This window comes from Lissotriton vulgaris, unplaced genomic scaffold (genome assembly GCF_964263255.1).
Source record: "Lissotriton vulgaris unplaced genomic scaffold, aLisVul1.2 SCAFFOLD_2691, whole genome shotgun sequence".
In the NCBI taxonomy this organism is placed as follows: Eukaryota; Metazoa; Chordata; class Amphibia; order Caudata; family Salamandridae; genus Lissotriton; species Lissotriton vulgaris.
In genome coordinates, this window is record NW_028255437.1 from 109,621 (window position 1) to 132,051 (window position 22,431).

General features: G+C 47.4%; 1 protein-coding gene across 2 annotated transcripts in view; it reads left to right on the forward strand.

Annotated features, from left to right (window-relative positions):
* The first annotated feature begins 2,469 nt into the window (after positions 1-2,469).
* Positions 2,470-22,431, forward strand: part of LOC147659121 (transmembrane protein 176B-like) — a 58,428-nt gene continuing 38,466 nt past the window's right edge. The window contains exons 1-5 of one of the 2 annotated variants that reach the window (XM_086951958.1): positions 2,470-2,847; positions 6,446-6,603; positions 11,395-11,598; positions 13,482-13,592; positions 15,626-15,682. In XM_086951958.1, coding sequence (XP_086808084.1) covers positions 6,451-6,603; positions 11,395-11,598; positions 13,482-13,592; positions 15,626-15,682 — 525 coding nt within the window. In that variant the 5' untranslated portion in view covers positions 2,470-2,847; positions 6,446-6,450. Of the gene's footprint in view, positions 2,957-6,441; positions 6,604-11,394; positions 11,599-13,481; positions 13,593-15,625; positions 15,683-22,431 lie in introns of both variants that reach the window. The other variant, XM_086951959.1, reaches the window with a different exon arrangement.

The window sequence follows — 22,431 nt, forward strand, 5'->3', positions numbered from 1 at the left end:
GGCCTTTTCATTGGGAGTCACCTTGGGGGACATTATGAAAGCTGCTGATTGGTCGACAGATTCTGTGTTTAAGACTTTTTACTTTAAACCTGTACCTACGGTTGCTTCTGTGGTGTTGGATGAGCTTTGAACAAGCATAATCGGAGCCTCCTGTCCTGCAATAGAATTAAAAATTTGCAAACATTCGTGACAAGAATTTTCAATTCTATTAAGGACTAGGAGGCGAGGATTATCCCACCCATGGATTATACATTGTGATACTGACAATTGTTTATGCATTATTCTGTTACAACAGTCTCTATTGCTTTGTCTTTTTTCCCACCCTTATTTCGACATGTTCCTGTTTTTACCGGACGTGTATTACGGCTTTGTGTCTCTTTTCAGGCTCTGATCCCAAGTGATGTATCTCCGGTTCCACGTAGGAGTGCCTGTTCTCTTCTCTGAAGATGGTTCCTGTTTTTCTGCCTTCGGCTGTTTGGGATATGTACCTTTCGTCACCTTCCATGGACTGAACTTTGCTTTTGCATTGACTGTTTTGAATTGTTTACGGTTTCCTGGATTCTCCTCACCAAAGAAAGAGGAAGTGGGATTGTCTGCACGCTTATTTATACTACAAGACTCTATGGTTATCACCCAAGTGTTTCTGGGTAATGTGGTTTTTTACTTGGCTGCTGAGCATTTCAATAAAGAAATGAGACTAGCATAATCCTCGCCTCCTAGTCCTTAATGGAATTGAAAATTCTTGTCACGAATGTTTGCAAATTGTTAATTCACACGCCTCTCGAGGATTTTGCTGATCGTAGGGAGGATGGAGATAGGCCGATAATTCCCCAGAATCTCGGTGCCCAGATTTTATTTTTTTTCAGTAATGCTTTTACCATAGTATATTTCCATGGCAGAGGAACCACTCCAGAGGAAATGGAGGTCTTGATGAGGTCTCCAATGACTGGGAGAATTGTACCCTTTGCTGATTTCAGCACATGAGGGGGGCTGGATCCCTAGGCGATCCTGATTTAACCCGGGCCAGAATGGCTTCTAGGGAGTTGAGATCCTGCTCAGAGATACAATCCAGCATTACCAGAGGGTGGGTAACCATAGAGTGCTGGTTAGTCCTTCTCATCTGCCTTTCTTTCTCCTTTTTTTCTCCTTCTCTCCTTTTCTGTTATGTTACACCTGGGTGTTGTCACAGCGAATACAGGCCATTGGACACTTATGAACGAAAACATTGTGTCCTAGTTGCACCGCGTCTTTATTCGGTATACTTTGTAACATGTTGTGTTATCAAGAATGACACATATATCATTATAGATGAAATATCACTCACGACATAACACACACGAGGTGGCTTGCACGTTTTGATTCTCTGCCCAGGGTCTCAGAATATACGGGGGCGCATGCTAGGACGCGTTCAGGTGGCTGGCGTTGTGTCCTCGGTATAATATACGAGCAGTCAAATCAAATCAAATGAAAAAACCTTTATTCGGTATTCATGATATAGAAACACCATAAAAGTACACATAAAAATGCACATAAAAATAATGATTTAAAAGAAAGTTTCAACATTGACAAATAGTACTAGTAGATAAAGTGCTAAAGTGCGTTCTAGGTAATAGTAGACAGACAGAAGCTACTATCAAATGCATGGAGTTAAAAAAGAAGCTGAATTTTATACAATAAATGCATTGCATATCCTAACCTAGGTTTCGTAAGAGTAGTCTACAATAAGAACGTCCTGCTTGATATTACAGCCCTGGGGGAGTCAAGGGTGAATGTACCACAAGACGAAACTCGTGCTGGCTGTCCAGTTCATGGCTACAGGTACCTTGTGTTTATAACTGGAGACCACGAGTTGGAAAATGGAATAACGAGAAACGGATCTTTATAGCCTTCAAAATTGATGATTGACTTTCCGAGTGCCCTGGACATTTCTGGTGTCCTATTTATTTTGTAAGGGTGGCATTTCTGACTTCGTCACGTGTTTGAGCAGGACATATGGACTTTTGTTTGTAAGGGATCTCCAACTTCCCCTTTAAAAGTCAAAAAGTTAGTTTTCTTTCTTTTCACCAGTTCTCCTGTCACGTGTCCTTTACAGCGCACCGTTTGATCTTGTTTAAAGAAGGCAGAGGTGTCCGAGGCAGGCGGACCGGCCAGTGACACCGAGAGATGCTTAGATGTGGTCACTTTAGTCAGTCGTCACTTTGAAAGTCCACCCGTGATCTTAACAGCCCCTCAGTAGAGACTCCAGCGCACATCAACCGCGCGTTCACGCCGGCGTCACCATAGGATATATAAATACATAGAATTAACTGAAAAGGAGCTCGTTTACATGGGGGAAAAGGCAGTGTTCGGTGCCCTCGGGTTCTCTTTAGTAGACAAACATTTTCTTTGTTTTGGTCGGACTTATTTTGGGGGTTTCCAGAGTTCAGATTCTTTTCACGTGATTTTCCGACCCGCCCTTCCTTGCTTGGCAGGATGAAGGGCTGTAACAGGATCTGCGCCTCTGCCCTCCGCCCCGGGGGTGCCCTGCCAACTCTGCCCTCGCAGCAGAGGGCGGGGGTGGTGGTGGGGGAGGGGGGTTGCTCTGCCCTCCCCCTCAACCCACTCTCAAAGGAGGTCTGCAAACTGCCCCCTCACAGCACCCCTCATCGCAGCTCTACAGACTCCCCCCTCCCTTCACAACAGCCACCGGGAGAACTCTGCCCCCCACCCCCCTCACAGCAGAGGGGCTCCGCCGGTGACAGAGCTCGTCCTCCACCCCCCGGTGAGGACCCGCGGGGGAGCAGCGCCTCATCAGCTCCAGACACCCAGAGGCTGAGCACAGGCTGCAGGAGGGAGAAGTACAGGCACGTGTGCAGCTCGGAGGGTTCGGGCGCCTGCTGCAGGGGCGGTGCGGAGGTGGCGATACATGCTGCAGCGGGGGAGGGGCTGGGCAGAACTACAGGGCAGAAAGGACTAAGTGAGTAGGCACGTACCGCTAGGCAAGTGTTTCTGCTGCAGCGTGCAGGGGTTGGCAGAAGTATATGCACCTGCTGCAGGACAGTAGGGCCGGGCAGAGGTATAAGCAAGCACCTGCTTAAGGGCAGGAGGGGCTGGGAACAGAACAGATACCAGATTCAGGACAGGAAGGCGGGGCAGAGGCGCCCTCAGTGGTGTCAGGACTGGAGGGGCTTAGTACAGATACAGGCTCCTGCTTCAGCACAGGATGGGCTGGGCAGAGGTATAGGCACCTGCTGGCACGGGGGAGGGGCTGGGTGCAGGTACAGGCCAGGAGTTGTGTCAGGACAGGAGGACTGGTCACTGGTATATAGGGTAAAATCTCCTTTATGGAAGGGGAGTTCAGTGACTCCCCTCTTCCGCGCTGCTCCTGCTGGCTGTCTTCTTAACTGCACTGTGTTTCCTTGCTTCAGGGTTTTTAGGTCGAGCCTGGGCAGCGCGTGTGCTGCTCTGTGGGGATGTTGGTTTATGGGTGTTTGCTACTGTCTTTCAGATTCTTTGAATCAATCGGCATTTTTTAGGGGTGCCTGGGTATTGAAACTTGTATATTGTCTATTTTGTTTTGGTGTCTGATAGTGTGTCTGTTGTTCTTTGGAAGTTTGATAGGCCCTTTTGGTCTCATGGAGTCTGATAGTGTGTCTGTTGTTCTTTGGAAGTTTGATAGGCCCTTTTGGTCTCATGGAGTCTGATAGTGTGTCTGTTGTTCTTTGGGTGTTTGATAGGCCCTTTTGGTCTCATGGAGTCTGATAGTGTGTCTGTTGTTCTTTGGGTGTTTGATAGGCCCTTTTGGTCTCATGGAGTCTGATAGTGTGTCTGTTGTTCTTTGGGTGTTTGATAGGCCCTTTTGGTCTCATGGTGTCTGATAGTGTGTCTGTTGTTCTTTGGGAGTTTGATAGGCCCTTTTGGTTTCATGGTGTCTGATAGTGTGTCTGTTGTTCTTTGGGAGTTTGATAGGCCCTTTTGGTTTCATGGTGTCTGATAGTGTGTCTGTTGTTCTTTGGGAGTTTGATAGGCCCTTTTGGTCTCATGGAGTCTGATAGTGTGTCTGTTGTTCTTTGGAAGTTTGATAGGCCCTTTTGGTCTCATGGAGTCTGATAGTGTGTCTGTTGTTCTTTGGGTGTTTGATAGGCCCTTTTGGTCTCATGGAGTCTGATAGTGTGTCTGTTGTTCTTTGGAAGTTTGATAGGCCCTTTTGGTCTCATGGAGTCTGATAGTGTGTCTGTTGTTCTTTGGGTGTTTGATAGGCCCTTTTGGTCTCATGGAGTCTGATAGTGTGTCTGTTGTTCTTTGGGTGTTTGATAGGCCCTTTTGGTCTCATGGAGTCTGATAGTGTGTCTGTTGTTCTTTGGGTGTTTGATAGGCCCTTTTGGTCTCTTGGAGTCTGATAGTGTGTCTGTTGTTCTTTGGGTGTTTGATAGGCCCTTTTGGTCTCATGGAGTCTGATAGTGTGTCTGTTGTTCTTTGGGTGTTTGATAGGCCCTTTTGGTCTCATGGAGTCTGATAGTGAGTCTGTTGTTCTTTGGGTGTTTGATAGGCCCTTTTGGTTTCATGGTGTCTGATAGTGTGTCTGTTGTTCTTTGGGTGTTTGATTGGTTTCTTTAAGAGCAGGTGGCGCTCCCACGGAACACTGCCTCTTCTAACAAAATGAGAAGAAAACTTTTCATTTTTATTTTTATAATGCAGTCCGTTTTCCTGAGGAAAAAGAGCTGCATTACAAAAAAATATTGCTTTATTTAGAAAGGAATCACAGACATGGTTGTCTGCTGACCCCAGCAGGCCACCATCCCTGTGTTTGTAGCCATTCCCAATGGGTCGCAAATTGCAACCGGCCTCATGAATATTTATGAGGCAGGTCCATTTGCAATCTATTGGGAATCAGAGGGTCTGAGAGACTGTTGTACATAGCTGTTTGCGATTTCCTAATTGCAAATCGCAAACATGCACAATTTGGCAATCACAAACTGACCTTTTTATACCTCTTGCCCAAAATACTAGACTGTGGGTGCAAAATATTCCAGAATACGTGGTACATACTGTTAAATACACACAACACTCAAGAGAATCTTTAAAGTCTGAAATACATTTAATGCACAATAACCACTGAGCAATCAAAAGTAATGCAATACAATTTCAATTTAAATAGACCAGAGCTTCGCACGTGATCGGTTAGGCCATGTAATGCTAAAATCCATTCGCTTTTTACATACTTGTATACATTTGCAGTCAATGCAAGGGAATAGAGGCAAGACCACCTGCTAAAAAAGAAACTCATAGATAACAACGAATGATCAGGCGCCAAGACGTTCGTGAGTAGTCCTTGACAGTGTGATACAAGTAACACTAACATGAGCTGATTCCACTGCTTTCTAAGGTGCTTCGCTCATATTTTCCAACCTCAGAACGAGGCTATGCTTTACCAACAACGTTCAGTAAATGTGTGTTGTACGACATGACATGGGGTTGCATGGCCACAGTACATTCAAAATGTGCCTAAATGTGTTTGAATACTGAGGGGCAGATTTACAAGGAACCGACGCATCTGCATAGATGCGCCAGTTTCCTTGCGTCAGCGTCGAATGTCCTTGTGCCACTATGAATACAGTGCTTCATGGCGCAAGTATTACCACATGCATCAGAAATTCTAACGCATCTGTTGGCGCAAAAGTGATGCATTACTGGAGTTGCTCATGAAAGTGACGCAACTCTAGCAATGCGCCACAATAGATGGGTGAGCCCCATTCAAAGAGCCCTGCGTCATTCCCTACGCCTTGACTGAGCAGGCATAGGGATTTTGATGCAGTGAAGGCATAGAGTGACACAGTGAAATCTTGTAGATTTCACCAGGGCCCGCCTTAGGCATGTGCAAGCTGTGCACCTGCACAGGGCCGCCAAACCCCAGGGGCTGCCATGCCAATATACATCCTTAATACAATAATCTTCTGAGGATGGATACATATTTGCGTGGCAGACCCAGTGGCAGAGGTTTGGCGGCTCTGTTCCACTTCCAAACACCCTGACCCCCTTCCTGAGCTCCGGGGAGGGGCTCCGCCCCGCCTGGACCTCCCCTTCCGAGGCCCCCTACCTACGCTCCCTGCCCAGGGCCGCCATGAGCCTAGAGCAGCCCCTGTTTACATAGTACACATACGTGCATTAAGATAAGTATATTATCCAATGTTATGTCATCCAAACTTAATATAGTGCAACAAATCACCCCCACAGGGGTATCTCGGCGCTAAGCGCAGCCCCAAGATGAGAAGGATACGAAGAAATGGGTCAGAAAAGCCAGGTTTTAAGTAGCTCCTTAAGGCAGACAAAATCCGAGCAAGTGTTAATGTGAGGCGGAGGCTTGAGAAGGAAGGACCGCCCCGTCTGAGTGTGCATAGTGATCAGCTCTCTCTCAAGCACAGGCTCTCGGGCTTCGCTGACTCCCTTCTTCTCTCCTTCTAGGCAGACACCATGTCTTCCCTTCTCACGGAAACCGATGACACTGGAGTCTCCAGCGATGCTTCCAAGCCAGCGGTCATTAACTTCAACGTCCGCCAGCCCTCAGGTCTGGCCTCGGTGCTGAAGTCTGCCAGGGCCAGATGCAAGGGCCAGCCAGCTGCTAAGGTACATCTGCCACATGTGTGATGGAGTAACTTCCACCAACCTGCAATCATGCCAATAGTGTCTTTGAGTTATTAACAACTAAGCATACTTTCTAAAAAATAGTTTTGCTCTAAATGTGTACATTAACAGATTTTGGGCTGATTCAGAGTTGTGCATATAGATACCCTGCCCACTTTATTACAAGTTCTACAGGACAAGATGCACTTTGTTGGGACAGAACAGTCCCTCGCATGGCGATGGACGAGCACCCCTACCCTGAGCGCCCCACCTGTACTGATGTCTAGATCCCGGATCTATGTTGATACAACGCATGTTATTACAACGCATGCTTTTACAACGCAATTTTTACACCGCAAAAACTTTTACAACGCATGTATTTACAACGAATGTTTTTACAACGCATGTACCTTTACAACGCATACCATTGCAACGTAAGTATTGGTAAGTATATGTTAATTTTATAATCGTAAATTAATTAAAAAAAATATAATTTAATGTAATTTAATTTAAATTTAATTTTAATTTATTTTTACCCTGTACTCCTGTACCCCCAAAACCCAAAACTGACCCTGAACCCCAAAAAAAACCCTTTACCCAAAAACTAAAAACTGACCCTGAACCCCAAAAATACCCCTTTACCCAAAAACTAAAAACTGACCCTGAACCCTAAAAATACCCCTTTACCCAACAACTAAAAACTGACCCTGAACCCCAAATATACCCCTTTACCCAAAAACTAAAAACTGACCCAGAACCCCAAAAATACACCTTTACCCAAAAACTAAAAACTGACCCTGAACCCCAAAATACCCCTTTACCCAAAAACTAAAAACTGACCCTGAACCCCCAAAATACCCCTTTACCCAAAAACTAAAAACTGACCCTGAACCCAAAAAAATACCCCTTTACCCAAAAACTAAAAACTGACCCTGAACCCCAAAAATACCCCTTTACCCAAAAACTAAAAACTGACCCTGAACCCCAAAAATACCCCTTTACCCAAAAACTAAAAACTGACCCTGAACCCCAAAAATACCCCTTTACCCAAAAACTAAAAACTGACCCTGAACCCCAAAAATACCCCTTTACCCAAAAACCCAAAACTGACCCTGAATCCTAAAAATACCCCTTTACCCCAAACATATAACATATAAAAAATATTTATATACTTACCAATACTTACGTTGTAATGGTATGCGTTGTAAAGGTACCTGCGTTGTAAAAACATTCGTTGTAAATACATGCGTTGTAAAAGTTTTTGCGATGTAAAAGTTGCGTTGTAATGGTATGTCGTTGTAAAAGTTGCGTTGTAAGTGATGTTTCCCCTAGATCCCTAATGCTGATTTTGTGTTGTCATGGGCGAACACAGATCACCTGTGTGCGCCATGGCATAGGTACCAGGTGGTACCCTCATAGTGGTGAAAGGCTAATACCTTTGTCAGGAGTTAAAGACCACAACCGCGGTGGTGGCAGCAAACTGTGTAGTGAACAGGTCCTTTTTACCTGTGTCACTGGAGTGAGGCCTACAGACTCACTCATTTAAAGTTCCCTTGCTGCGTGCTTAACTTACCCTTGACCTACATTGGTTTGGTATGTAGTGATGCACAGCGCATGTGTGGAATAAAAGTGCTGGGTGTATGTGTGTTTGGGAATGGTACAATACAGGCATAATGCAGTGCAATGCAGTGCATGTATATGATATGCATGTGCTAGGTGTATGTGTGTCTCTGAGTGGTACAATTCCAGCGCTTAATTTGAGCCGGTGGTTTCCGGTGCTCGGCACTGGCACTTAGTTGTCAACACAGGCAATTGTGACAGTCTGCCACATGGTGGCGCTGTCTGTGTAATTAAAAGGAGCCCGATTCACAGAACTAACTTAAGACAAAATCCTAAACGTACTACTTTTGGTATTCACAGAAGTTAGGATTTTGTTTTAAGATTGTCTTAAAACAGACTTAAGATTGTCTTAAAACAGACTTAAGACAAAATCCTAACTTAAGTCTGTTTTAAGTCTATCTTAAGTCTGTTTTAAGACAAACTTAAGACAAAATCCTAACTTCTGTGAATACCAAAAGTAGTAAGTTTAGGATTTTGTCTTAAGTTAGTTCTGTGAATCGGGCCCGAGATGTTTATTATTTCAATATAGAGTGAAAATGACTACTACCTGCCACCTAAGCCCTTCTTATTGATCGGGGGACCTGGAATTGTCTGAATTGTCACACTTATAGGAGTGTGATGGTTAGTAGTCATGTTGGTGCTATTCTTGGCAGCGCTGTCAGGGGCAGTGGGTGGTGCAAGCTTCGTATCCTGACGAGGGCCCTGGTACTTATTCTTTTTACAAATTATGCACTGTGCAATTCATGAAGGATGAAATGCTGTACAATGCATGTATGTTATATGCACAGGCTGGATGTATGTGTGCCTGTGAGTGGTATAATTCATAATGGATGAAATGCTGCGCCGTGCATGTATGCTATATGCACAGGCTGGATGTATGCGTGCCTGTGAGTGGTACCATTCATAATGGATGAAATGCTGCGCCGTGCATGTAAATGTAAATGTAAATGTGCTGGACTTGTAAAGCGCACAGCTGCCCGTAAGCGTCCCGGCGCTTGCTTAGGGAACACGTCCTGGTATTCCCCTGTGAGACACCACGGCAGGGTGTCCACAAGGTGAAAGCCAGGCATCCCGCCGCGAGGGGCCGTAGTGGAGATTAAGCAAGCTATTGCCCAGAGTCGCAGAGTGTGACCCCGTGAGTTGAGTAGGCACCAGAGCGAGAATTGTCGAGTCTGTGGAATTTTGAGCCCGAGACCCGCCGAGGCGGGGAATTGAACCTTGGTCCACGGTCGATCTCAGCTTCCGGGTCTGCCGCCTCTAACCACTGAGCCACGCTTCTCCACAATGTATGCTATATGCACAGGCTGGGTGTATGGGTGCCTGTGAGTGGTACAATACTTGGAAGATTCTGGGTTCCATTTTCAAGGGCTGACTGGAGGTACATGAGGAGAGGAGGTTGATGAATCCTTCCAGTCAGATTTGTGTGTTGCTGTATTCCTGTACGCTGGCTGGGACCCACTGGAGAAAGGGAGAGCCCGGCTCTTTGTACACTTTAAATGGTGCTGTTTGATTCAGAGAGAGGTCGCTGAGAAGGGGCCTGGGCACATCTCTAGAAGGAGATGGGGCTGATAAGAGAATCATAGAGAGCAGGGCTCAGACCCCGGGGTAACCTTTTGATGCACATATCACTGTGGCTGACATTCATGTGTGAACTCCAGTCACTCCCATGACCTGTGTAGTGGGGCTATCAGACCTGGAGTCGCTCCTGCTGTGACAGACTGCTGTCTGGAGGAAGGGAGAAGAGGGCACTTGAAAAGGAGGCAGAGCCCCAACATAAACTTCAAAGACTTAGGGCCCAATTAATATTATGGCGTAAGCATACTCTGTTGCAACAGTGACGGATTGTGCTTACCACCAACATAGGTGTCTGCCAATTGAATTTATAATTGGGCGGACCATAGTTTGGCCACGGCCGAGACTACTATGCCTCCGCCGTGGCTAAATCTCTCTGAAGGTTTCCAAGAGTAATTTGCATGGGTGGACATTTAGCTGTGTTTACTGCCCTTCACTGCCAGAAAAACCCTGGCTGTAAGGTGCAATAAAATTCAATTGGCAGACATTTATGTTGGTGTCTGCCAACATAAGTGTCCCCCAGAACACTTAAGCCTGTCTGCTGTGTGAAATAGAAAAGCAAACATTGAAATATCGGAGCAGAAAACGTATACTGGCCATCATTAGCCCGGAGCCTCTCCTTTGTTTTCAGTGTAGTCCTAAACATTGCTGTGTTCTAATGTGCATTAACGCCATTAGTTTGTGAATTATGTGGAGCAAGAACACATTGGGTGAGATGACACATTCAATGGAAAATGCCAATTATTGTGAGAAAGACTGCTTTAATGACATAGGTTCTTGTGTGATATCTATATTTTGCAGCAGTAGCCTCCAAAGCCTTATAGACCACACCTAACCAAGGATGCTATCACACCTCTCCCCCTAACCGAGCCACCATGTGGGCCAACCAGCCTCCTTCCCCCTCTGAGATCAAAAGCCCCCTTCTCTGTGTTAGTCCTCCAAGCCCTTCTTAGCCTGTCACCATCTTCATGTGTGTTCTGTTCCTCATCCCTTCCCGTTGCCTACCACACCACCAATTCTGGAACTACTGATCCCACACTCAGTCCCTTTTTACCTTTAGCCCTTTGCTCCTTATAGTCCCTCTGGACATACCTCTTGCCCGTAGCCTTCTTGTTCCCTCTGCTCTTAAGCCTCCTCAGCTGGCCTTTGCACCCAGTGTACAAACCAGTCTCCACAGCCTTCTCTAGGTAAATGCCATCCGACAATCCTTAAGTAACATTTACCCAACTCTCCTTCCTGTCTAATTGGCTGCAGGTGCCCTCCTATCATCATCCCTAGCCCAGCCACCCGCTGGACTGTACTACCTTCTGTAAATACCTGAGGAATGGCCCAATGATGGGGGCTGCCGCAGAGGGCCCCCACTTTCAAAGACATCTGAGAGGGCTAGGAAGACTCGTAAATATTGATTGGTCTAAAGACACACCTGGATATCTCATTCCCTCCCTTGAGGACGCGGAACTGGCTTTGTTTGCCGTGAAGAGAAACGGAACTTTCACAAGTTTGAGGTCTACGCTTATCGGTTTTGCAGACCCAGTTGCGCATTGAACAGGTTGAGCTCAAGCACTGGTTCTGGGTCTTTGCTGACTTATTCTCCTCTCCTAGGCAGACGCCACGTCTTCCAGTGTTGGGAAAACCAATGACATTGAAGTCTCCAGGGATGCCTCCAAGCCAACCGTCATTAACGTCAACATCAACGATCCCTCATGCCTGGCCTCCCTGCTAGAGCGAGTCAAGGCAGCAATGAGGATGCAGCCATCTGCCAAGGATGGCGACTCCATGTCCAGCGGGGAGCAGAAGGTGCTGGGGGTACGTGAGTAATCAGATATCTTTGTTTTTTTGTGAGGACCAATCTAGTGTTCAACAGAGATAGGAGATGTAAGAATAATTCAGTACTGTTTATAATGGTGGACCGCGATTTGGTTGGTGAATCCTATTGTTTTCTGCTGGGGTGTCTTCTGAAGGGGCCAGTCCTCAAGACCTTTCTTAATTGCAGGAGGGCTCTTCATGTGGATGTTGTTCAAGATCTTGGTACATAGATAGAAAAAGCCAGTTCTGTGGTTTTCTCTTTTTTGCAGTTCTTTATTTCCAGGCCTGCAATCTTCAAGCCTAAGGTGTGGTACTATTTGCCTGAGGTAGTTATTTTCTCACCCATGTCAGCATTGGTGTAATTTGTGGTGGTCACCTACGGGGGGCAAGGGTTCTAATGATTAAATGTACTTGGACATGAACTTGGTGTTGTTCCTTCATGATGGGGGTGATGAGGTTGAACATCATCAAGCTTTTGATCAGCTATGCCTCAATCAATCAATCAATCAGGGAATTTTGAAGTGCACCACTCACCCATGAGGGTCTCAAGGCGCGGGGGGGGAGGAGCAGCTCCGGTCAGTCAGAGAGCCAGGTCTTGAGGGTCTTCCAAAAGATGTGCAGGGTGGGGGCGCGTCTGATGTTGGTCGGGGGCTCTTTCCGGGTCTTGGCCGTGATGTAGGAGAAAGTTCTTCCACCTGTTCTTGTTCTGCGGATGTGCGGAGGTTCGGCAAGGGCGAGGTCTGCTGATTGGAGGTTTCTCAGGTACATGGAAGGAGATTCTATCAATGAGATATTGGGGTCCGGTGTTGTGGAGGTATTTGTAGGCGTGGGTGAATATCTTGAAAGTTACTCTCTTCTCGACGGGGAGCCAGTGGAGATTTCAGAGGTGTTGGGTGATGTGTTCGTATCGAGGGATCATGCTGAGGACGAGTCTGGCTGTGTCGTTCTGCATGGTCTGGAGTTTGCAGAGCAGAGACTTGTTGATCCCTGCATAGAGGGTGCTCCCGTAGTCCAATCTGCTGTGTATAATGAGGTGTCTGAAAGACTTTGCAACAGAATGTCGCAAAATATGAGACAACTAAGGTTTTATTTGTTGTGATGAAATCAGTTTTACTGAGACAGGGGTTGACGTTATTCAGCAGGTAATCATCATACTTACCTGCCTTGGTTGTATCGCCAATGTGTTCTTTAAAGGAGACTTTGGCGTCAAAGTTGTACCCAAGTAATTGTGTGTTGAGCTTGAATTAACAGCAACATTGTCCACAATAATTTCAGAAAGACAGGCTTGAGTTTGGAGATGTTTGGTGCTTTTGGCAAATAGGAGGATTTGTAATTTTGTCAGATTTACCTTTCGGTAGGCTCTGGACATCCGGTTCTGAGTGAGATCAGGGTAGATCTTGAAATGCCAAATGTCTAGTGAAATCAGGCTGTGTCTGGTGGCTTAGTGGACTAATCTGCCAGCTGTAGGGGCTTGTGTTTGACATTATGGTCACAGATTCAAATCCCGGCTCGTCCACTTAGTCTTTCATCCTTCTGAGATTGATGAAACAAGTACCATCAAGCCTGGTTACAATAAACATGTGCTATTCAGCACCACGGTACCCTTCTGGGCGACAGCGCGGTTTACAAAAACATGTTTTGTTCTGAAGAAGTTCTTTTGTGTTTGAGTGGCCTCCATTGAGAATTGTCATAAGACAGATGGTCTTTTGAGAATGGGAGGGAATATTAAGCAGTTGAGAAGAGAAAAGGATAGGGTTGGGATGTCACAGATGCAGCCATGTAAGGCGAATACGGAGGCACTGTCTTAAGAGGACATGGAATCCAGAGGTGGTTGAAGGACCAGGGATGCTGCGAACCATCTCACCTGACGTTTGTCTCCGCAGGCCGTACTGATCGTCATCGGAGCGCTCTGCCTCGCCGTTGGTGTTATCGTTTGTTTCTATGACGAAGGCTTCGTGTTCCGGACTGGATCTGGATTCTGGACAGGGATTCTGGTGAGTAAATTGTGATAGGAAAGAAGAGAAAGGGAAAGGGTTTTTGGGGGGAGTAAGCTGCAAGGCATCATTGCTAGCGGCATGCACTCTTTACAACGCAGGCTTTACCGCTTCTTACTTTTACGATGCTGAAGTTACCACGCAGGTAAGTACCATGCATGCAATTTCCAGGCACTTTACAACACAGGTAAGTGTATTTTTTAGTGAATTTAAGCGACCTAGGGGCATATTAACAAGGGCAATATCTCCGTTTTTTTGGCTTTAAAAGCCAAAAAAGCGGAGATAATCTTTTCGCCCAATTTACAAGTGGGTGCTAACATGCATTAGCGCACGTTAGCACCCTTTTACCCAACGCCTCCCTTTGCATCTCTAACGAGATGCAAAGTGGGCATCACTGGGCAATACAGCCTTGCAAATATCGCTGATGTGCACATCGCAATATTTACAAGGCTGCCCCAGCATTCAAGCAGACGCTAGTTTTTGAAGAAAACGTCTGTTTTCGCCAAAAACTAACGTCTGCTAAAATGCAGAATTACCTATCCCTAGCATTGGGGGTGGATTATGCTGATATGACCCTGTGGGTTGTATCAGCAAGGTTATCGTCATTTTGCAGGGAACATCGCTGGAAAACCAGCGATGTTCCCTGCAAAACGGCCATTTCCCCGCTATCGCTGGAATTGTTAGCGCTCTAGAGAAATGCGTTGTTAATAACGCGCTACAATGGCAATAAATTCAAGAGACAGACAGCGATAAAAAAGCGCTAAGCGCGCTTTGCATTATTTATCGCCGTCCCTTGATGACATCCCCCCTGGCCTTTTCTAAAACGATCCACATATGAAAACAAAGCGAGGGATGAGAAAGACGGCATCTGCATAGGCTTGGGACGCAATAGTCACTGAATTTAGAGGCACCAAGACCAAAGACAAACAATATATCCATTGAACAGTGAAAGAAATATGCTAAACTTCTAGGGAAATGGTGATGGGGAGGTGACTAGGAAGCCCAAACACAATCCAACAAACGCAGACCCTACATTTGCACCCCAGGTCCCCACCAAAAGCTGATAACACAATCAGAGTTACCAATGTTTGAACAAATAACATAATCAGAGACAACATACTGCGAACATTTTTTGTTTTTAATGTTTATAGAAGCATAATCTTTAACTTACTTGTAAGACAATAAATTTGTGTATAAACAGTAGTGATCCCATATGGAAAAATCCTCCTTGACAAATACTTGAAAATATTACCAGAAACTGTGTCAGTGAAGTGGCTTGAGGGCCTTACCTTGACAATAATGTTGAGTAAGTCATCTTCAGATATCACCAAACATGAGCCCTCATCTTCAGTTCATGTTGGGATCAACTGAAGGTTCAGATATTAGAGGCGAGGAGTGCTCAATGGATTCCAGGTCTCATTAAACAACTTTACAAAATCTTCACATTTAGATCTGGGGTCAGGAACGATAATGGCAGATGAGATATATGAATAATCTTACAACATGAGAGAGACACTGGTATTGAATGTTTATTATACATGCTTAATTTGGAAGGACTTTACTCTATAAATGTTCCCTGTAGGTGCATCTAACTACTGTGAGATTAGTCAACCCAAAGAAAGAGGTGGCTTTTCTTAATTTATTCCATAAACCACTTAATAGAGGGCTTTGGTCTCTTCTTTTTATATTTAAGAACAGTAAATCACCCAGAAGGTCCTTTGTGCAAACACTGTAATTCACAGTGGAGAAATACACACTTTTTCATCAGGGCAGAGAGTCTGAAGGGCTTTCGGTTCCTTATTCTCCAGGGGGTTGATGGCAATGTTTGTTGTAGCATGAAACCATGACAATTCTTTTGTAATGTTGCATTTTGTAATGTATGAAGAATAAAGGGAATGGAATCAATTAATGTTTTTGGATAGAATGTATGTGTGTATGTATGAGTTACTTCCTTGGTAAGACCCTACCCTCAAGTGAGCAAATAATTCTTTGTTCCAAGTTTCCATGTGTTAACTTTTGTGTTTTCTTCGCAGTTCATGCTGTCTGGGGCTGCATCGATCATTGGCGAGAAGCGTGCTGGCAAGCCATGGGTAATCAGTCTCTTCTGGTATTGAGTTGTGATCTCTGGAGAACCTCAGTCATCCTCTCTGCACACGGATTCTGAGGGTGCCCCAGTGGTCCCTTGTGTGTGGTAACCCAGCATGGTCTGTGCTGCCTGGACACTGCATACTGGGTCTTGCTGCAGGAACCTCATCCACTCTCCCAACAGGATCTGACTCATGAGTGTTGTTTGTCATCAAGCACTTGACCATTCGTAGGGCTCTGCCCTGTTATTGAAGCTTTTGACTTTGTGCTTGCCCCCTGCTGTGATCCTCCTGCAACTTTGGCTTTCCCTGACAGTTGCTTAGCCCAAATGTGTTCCCTTTTTTTGTTTTCATAGACTATTCACTTCCTCTCATGGAAAGTTTCACTAAATGAATCACTTTGAATGATCCCCTTGTCTGTCTTTGGCTTATTCTGAAGTCACCGTTCGGCCCTCCTTGCCAGCCGCATGTTCTGCACTCACTGCGTGTTGTCCGTTTGTCACTTAAACTCACTCCATTCAGGCTAGGTTCAGTGTCTGCTCATTTATTCACCCTCAGTATTACCCCCTCACATGTCCCTAGTTTCTTTCTTCTTCACTCGCTCACCCTTCTTTCTGTGAGCTCCATAACTTGCACCACCTTTGGTACTTCACTTGAACACACACTGAACATGTTCCCAATTTCAACACGTTCAATCTCTTTGAATAAATTCTCATTTTCGCCTGTCCTTGTTTTGAGGTAAGTCCTTTTGAGTGACCACAGTGCCTCACCAGTCCATTCATGTAGAGCGTGGGTCCCTGCCTTTCTTGAGCCTCATATTGAGTCTCTTTGGGTGAGCCCAATGTCCTCTCCTGTCCTTGAGTCTCATATTGAGTCTCTTTGAGTGAGCCCAATACCCTCTCCTGTCCTTGAGTCTCATTTTGAGTCTCTTTGGGTGAGCTCAGTGTCCTCTCTTCTCCTGTCCTTGAGTCTAATATTGAGTCTCTTCGAGTGAGCGTGCCTCCCTCGCCTGTCCATGAGTTCACATTGAGTCTCTTTGAGTGAGCCTACCTCCCTTGCCTGTCCTTAGGTTGACATTGAGGCTCTTTGAGTGAGCCTGCCTCCATCGCCTGTCTTTGGGTTCATATTGAGTCTCTTTGAGTGTGCGTGCCTTCCTCGCTTGTCTTTGGGTTCACATTTAGGGTCTTTGAGTGAGCCTGCCTCCCGCGCTTGTCCTTGGGTTGGCATTGAGGCTCTTTGAGTGAGCCTGCCTCCATCGCCTGTCCTTGGATTCACATTGAGTCTCTTTGAGTGAGCCTGCCTCCATCACCTGTCCTTGGGTTCACATTGAGTCTCTTTGAGTGTGCCTGCCTCCAGCACCTGTCCTCGGGTTCACATTGAGTCTCTTTGAGTGTGCGTGCCTCCCTCGCTAATCTTTGGGTTCACATTTAGGGTCTTTGAGTGAGCCTGCCTCCCTCGCCTGTCTTTGGGTTCATATTGAGTCTCTTTGAGTGAGCGTGCCTCCCTCGCCTGTCCTTGGGTTCACATTGAGTCTCTTTGAGTGAGCCTGCCTCCATCACCTGTCCTTGGGTTCACATTGAGTCTCTTTGAGTGTGCGTGCCTCCCTCGCTAATCTTTGGGTTCACATTTAGGGTCTTTGAGTGAGCCTGCCTCCCTCGCCTGTCCTTGGATTCACATTGAGTCTCTTTGAGTGAGCCTGCCTCCATCACCTGTCCTTGGGTTCACATTGAGTCTCTTTGAGTGTGCGTGCCTCCCTCGCTAATCTTTGGGTTCACATTTAGGGTCTTTGAGTGAGCCTGCCTCCCTCGCCTGTCTTTGGGTTCACATTGAGTCTCTTTGAGTGAGCCTGCCTCCATCACCTGTCCTTGGGTTCACATTGAGTCTCTTTGAGTGTGCGTGCCTCCCTCACCTGTCCTTGGGTTGGCATTGAGGCTCTTTGAGTGAGCCTGCCTCCATCGCCTGTCCTTGGATTCACATTGAGTCTCTTTGAGTGAGCCTGCCTCCATCACCTGTCCTTGGGTTCACATTGAGTCTCTTTGAGTGTGCGTGCCTCCCTCGCTAATCTTTGGGTTCACATTTAGGGTCTTTGAGTGAGCCTGCCTCCCTCGCCTGTCTTTGGGTTCATATTGAGTCTCTTTGAGTGAGCGTGCCTCCCTCGCCTGTCCTTGGGTTCACATTGAGTCTCTTTGAGTGAGCGTGCCTCCCTCACCTGTCCTTGGGTTCACATTGAGTCTCTTTGAGTGAGCCTGCCTCCATCACCTGTCCTTGGGTTCACATTGAGTCTCTTTGAGTGAGCGTGCCTCCAACGTCTGTCCTTGTGTTCACATTGAGTCTCTTTGAGTTAGCTGCCTCCATCACCTGTCTTTGGGTTCACATTGAGTCTCTTTGAGTGAGCCTGCCTCCAGCACCTGTCTTTGGGTTCATTCTGGGTCTCTTTGAGTGAGCCTGCCTCCATCACCTGTCTTTGGGTTCACATTGAGTCTCTTTGAGTGAGCCTGCCTCCATTTTTTGTAAACTATGTTTTTATTGCAGAATCATAGAATATACAAACAGTTGTTCCGACATATTAGCCTCTGGCATCTGTTGTCCTCAGGTCATAATTGAAAACATCACACAGCCATTCAGCCCGCAACCCGAAGGTCGGGCGGCGTCAGCTATAAAATGTCAGGGACAGAAGGGAGAGGTGAAAAAGAAAACACATGAAAAGGCAATCGTTTGTAGTCGGTATAATGGTCTGCCATCCGCATGTCTATGTCCCCTTAAACATCCTTCCCAACATTTACCCTCTTAGAGGAATCCCCAACTCCCCCTCCCGCCACCCTCCCCGTGCTGCTATTGGTGTGGGCCACGTTCAAACATAAATACCCTTAATTGGAAAAAGAATTGGAGGTCAAAATGCAATCCCAATTGTGCCTCACTGAACTTCTCATGATGCTGGTTCCTCATCCTGTTCCTCATCCGCAACCAGATGGTCATTCAGCGCTTGCACTAGTCCCTCCCAAGCCCTCGCCATCTCCATAGTCTTTTCATTAGCCGCCCGAGTGGCCTGCTGGAGCCTAACCATACCTTCACTACGGGCCCATTTCTGTAGTTCATATGTCCACCTCCTGCTGGACAGGCCCTCCCTCGATTTCCTGTGCCAGGTGATTTCCCTCTGTGCTAGAATGAGGCCCAGGTCAATGAATTTACTAGTGATTTTTGTTTTCGCCGTGTGAGGAAACCAAAGCAGACCAGGTCGCCATGTCATACTCCACTTGTCGATCAGTAACTACCCTAAGGAGCTCACCCACCTCCGACCAGTATTGCCCCAGCACTGGGTAATTCCACAACATGTGGTCTAGTTCCACATCATGTGCCAAACATCTAGGGCACGCCGCCCGATGGACCCCGAAGTGTCTCCTAATCTTTCCCGGAGTAAGGTAAGCCCTATGTACTACAAAAAAGTGTACCAGCTGAAATCGAGCATTTGTGCTTCCCAATGCTCTTCTCCCATTTCTGTTTCAGCCCTGTAAGTGGTTTCAGACCCTCATTCAACATTCGGGAATGGAGGCAGGTGATCGCCTTGAATGTGCCCGCCGCCATTACCACGTATTGGCAGGCCATAGTCGTGCTGGGCTCCATCTGTCCAGTTTTCCAGTGTTTGCGTATTGCCGTTGTCACAGCTGCATACAGGAGGAAACTACCATACGGGAGTCCAAAATGTTCCTGCACCGTCCGGAAGTGCAGCAATTCGCCATCAGCATATAGGTCGCCCACCATATGGAGTCCCAAGTCCTCCCAATCCATGAGCGGAGACCAGTCCCCACCATGCGGCAGCACCGTCAACATACCTAGTGGGATTTCTGGAGCATAAGGGTGGGTCACCCCCGCCCTCTTCTGGCTTCTGTTCCAAAATAAACACAGGGTCTTTTCCTCCAACGTTAGATCTCGTAACTCTAGTTGCTGCTGCATGATAATATAAGACAGGATATGTCCATCGCGAGTGCGAACAGCAACGGGGAGAGGGAACACCCCTGCTTCGTCCCCCTCCGCACTGGATAGTCGGAGGAAATGACCGACCCCAATCTCACCCTAGCTGTCGCTGAGGAGTAGAGGACCTTCGTCCAGCGTCCGAATAGGTCACCCAAGCCAAACTTCTCCAGTACCTTATCAAGGTACCCCCATTCTAAGCTATCAAAAGCTTTCTCTATATCTATGGACAGCACTGCCGGCATCTGATCGGGGTCCAAAGCACTCTCCAACACCCGCACAAGGCGGCGGATATTGGTCGAGGTGCTCCTGGTCGGGATAAACCCGACCTGATCGTCATGGACCAGTGTGGTCATATGTGGCAACATTCTGGTAGCCAGGATACGACTCAAAATTTTATAGTCCACCGTTAGCATGGAAAACGGCCTATACGAGGTCACGTCGCCACTCTCCTTTCCTGGTTTCAGCAGTGGAACTATCAGCGCCTCCCGCATCGACTGAGGCAGGTGTCCCAGCTCCAGTGCTTTGGCATAGACCACTAGCAGGCGGGGCTCCAAAATATCGATATTGTGAGCGTAAAATGACCATCCACTCCCGGTGTTTTGTTCCGAGCCATCTGCTTAATTGCCCCTTGTATCTCGGGAAGCATTATTGCGCGACCTAGATCTTCAGCACTATCCTCATCCAATTGAGGAAGCCGGATCTCCACCAGATAACCCTCTATGTCGGAGACTTCAGCCTCCAGCTGACTTCGGTAAAGAGACGTATAATAGCCCAAGAAGCGCGAGAGGACCGCCACCCGGGAATAAACCATCTCTCCCGTCGCCCCGCGCACGCTCAGGATCGGGCATCACCTGGGCACCGGAGTTGCCAATTTCGCCAACAGTGTGCCCACCTTGTCCCCTTCTGCATGTACCTTTGTGGTATACAGTCGATAATCATAACTCCTCAATCTCTCCGTCTCCGCGGCAACAACTCCTTTGCTTCCAGTAATCGTGCCTGCAGTGTCGGTTGCTCCGGGCGCCACCGCTCCAAAGTCCGCAGCGCCTCTTCTGCCCTGTCCACATTAGTAACAATCCCCGATCGCGCACCCGAGTATTTTCCAATACTCAGCCCTCTCACCACCACCTTGAATGCGTCCCATTCTACAGCCCTAGTGGTAGCCGTTCCGTCATTCTCAGTAAAGTAACATTCAATGCCTACACGGAGGTCAGCACTGAAACCCTGATCCTCTAGGGTTTCCGGTCGCAACCGCCACGTAGGGACCGCCGTCCTCTCATGCTGCCACTTGACGCACATCAACTAGGGATTATGATGCGATATGGTCCTAGTTAAATACTCCGAGTGTGTCACCAAGGCCGCTATCGCGGTACTGCAAAGGATTGTATCAATCCGAACATGCAACTCGTGGAGTGCAGAAAAAAAGGAGTAGTCCCTACCGGCTGGGTGAAGCCCTCGCCACAGGTCCATAAGGCCCCATCTATCTTGCCACGCTGACCTCTGTACCGCCAGCCTGCGAACTGGGGAATTATTCAATGGTGGATGCGACCTATCAAGCACTGTGTCTGTGATCGAGTTAAAGTCCCCTCCCATCAAGACCTGTCCCGCCAAAAAATTTGCCAGTGACCCTGACAGTTGTTCAAAAAAGCGAGCCTGATCCACGTTCGGGCGTAAATACTACAAAGTACCACATCACGGCCATATAATCTCCCCTCCACCGCCACATATCTGCCCTCCTGATCTACAACCTGTTCGTGGCCTGGAAAGGGACCCCGGCCCGCACCCACACCAAAACCCCTCTAGCAAATGCAGAGTATGTCGTGCCAAACACCTGGCCACGCCATCTCTTCTGCAAGGTGGCACATTCCTGTTTGGTAAGATGGGTCTCCTGAAGCAGTGCTATCTGGATCCCACGTCTCACCAAGTACGCATGCACCCTATGGCGTCTTGACATAGATCGCAAACCACGCACGTTCCATGTGAGACACTTCAAATCAGGTAACTCTCCCATTGCAACTGCTCCTCAGCTTCTCCGTCTTCCCATCCCGTCCGCCGACACCAAAACAGCTCTGACCCCCACACACAACATCCCACACAACTCCCCCAGCCCACCCCCCCAGAACAGGACCCAATAACAAATTATTAGTCCCCATCCAAACTCCCATAACGATACACACAAGTCTAATCTGTGGCAGCCACCACAGTAAGCCTTAAGGGCAACAGGAGGGTGGGTCTGGGCCAACGGGCGGCACGCTACGCCATCACCTCTAGCCCTAGATCGCAAGCGATAGTGTGTCCCCATAATCATTGTTCCATATCAAAACACTGATATCTGCTCCGTTATGACCAGTTCACAGGAGGCAGGGACCCGAAGGGGGCTAGTCACCCATGATTTCGTCTGCAGTTTGGGGTGTAACCACCGGGCCCCTGGCACTGTCCACATCAGAGACTTCCGTGCCCGATTTTCCCTCTATCTCCTCGGAGTCCGACCCCATCGCCGATCCACTCTTCTGCGAACCAGTGATCACCGCCGTCGCCACCAGGGCTCCCCGTTTGTCGGCAGCTATTTGGTCAAACTGTTTCTTCAGCTGACTCCTATTCCGTTTGCGGATTCGTTGTGATTTGCGCACCTGCAACGGTTTCGGTTTACCCCAGTCTCCTCTACCTCTGCGGTCCGTGCCGGCTCTATACGACGCAAGCCATGTCCAAGCCTCCTCAGGAGTCAGGAAGAAGTGTGTTGACCCATCCATGATGATCCTCAGTTTGGCTGGGAAGAGCAGAAAGTA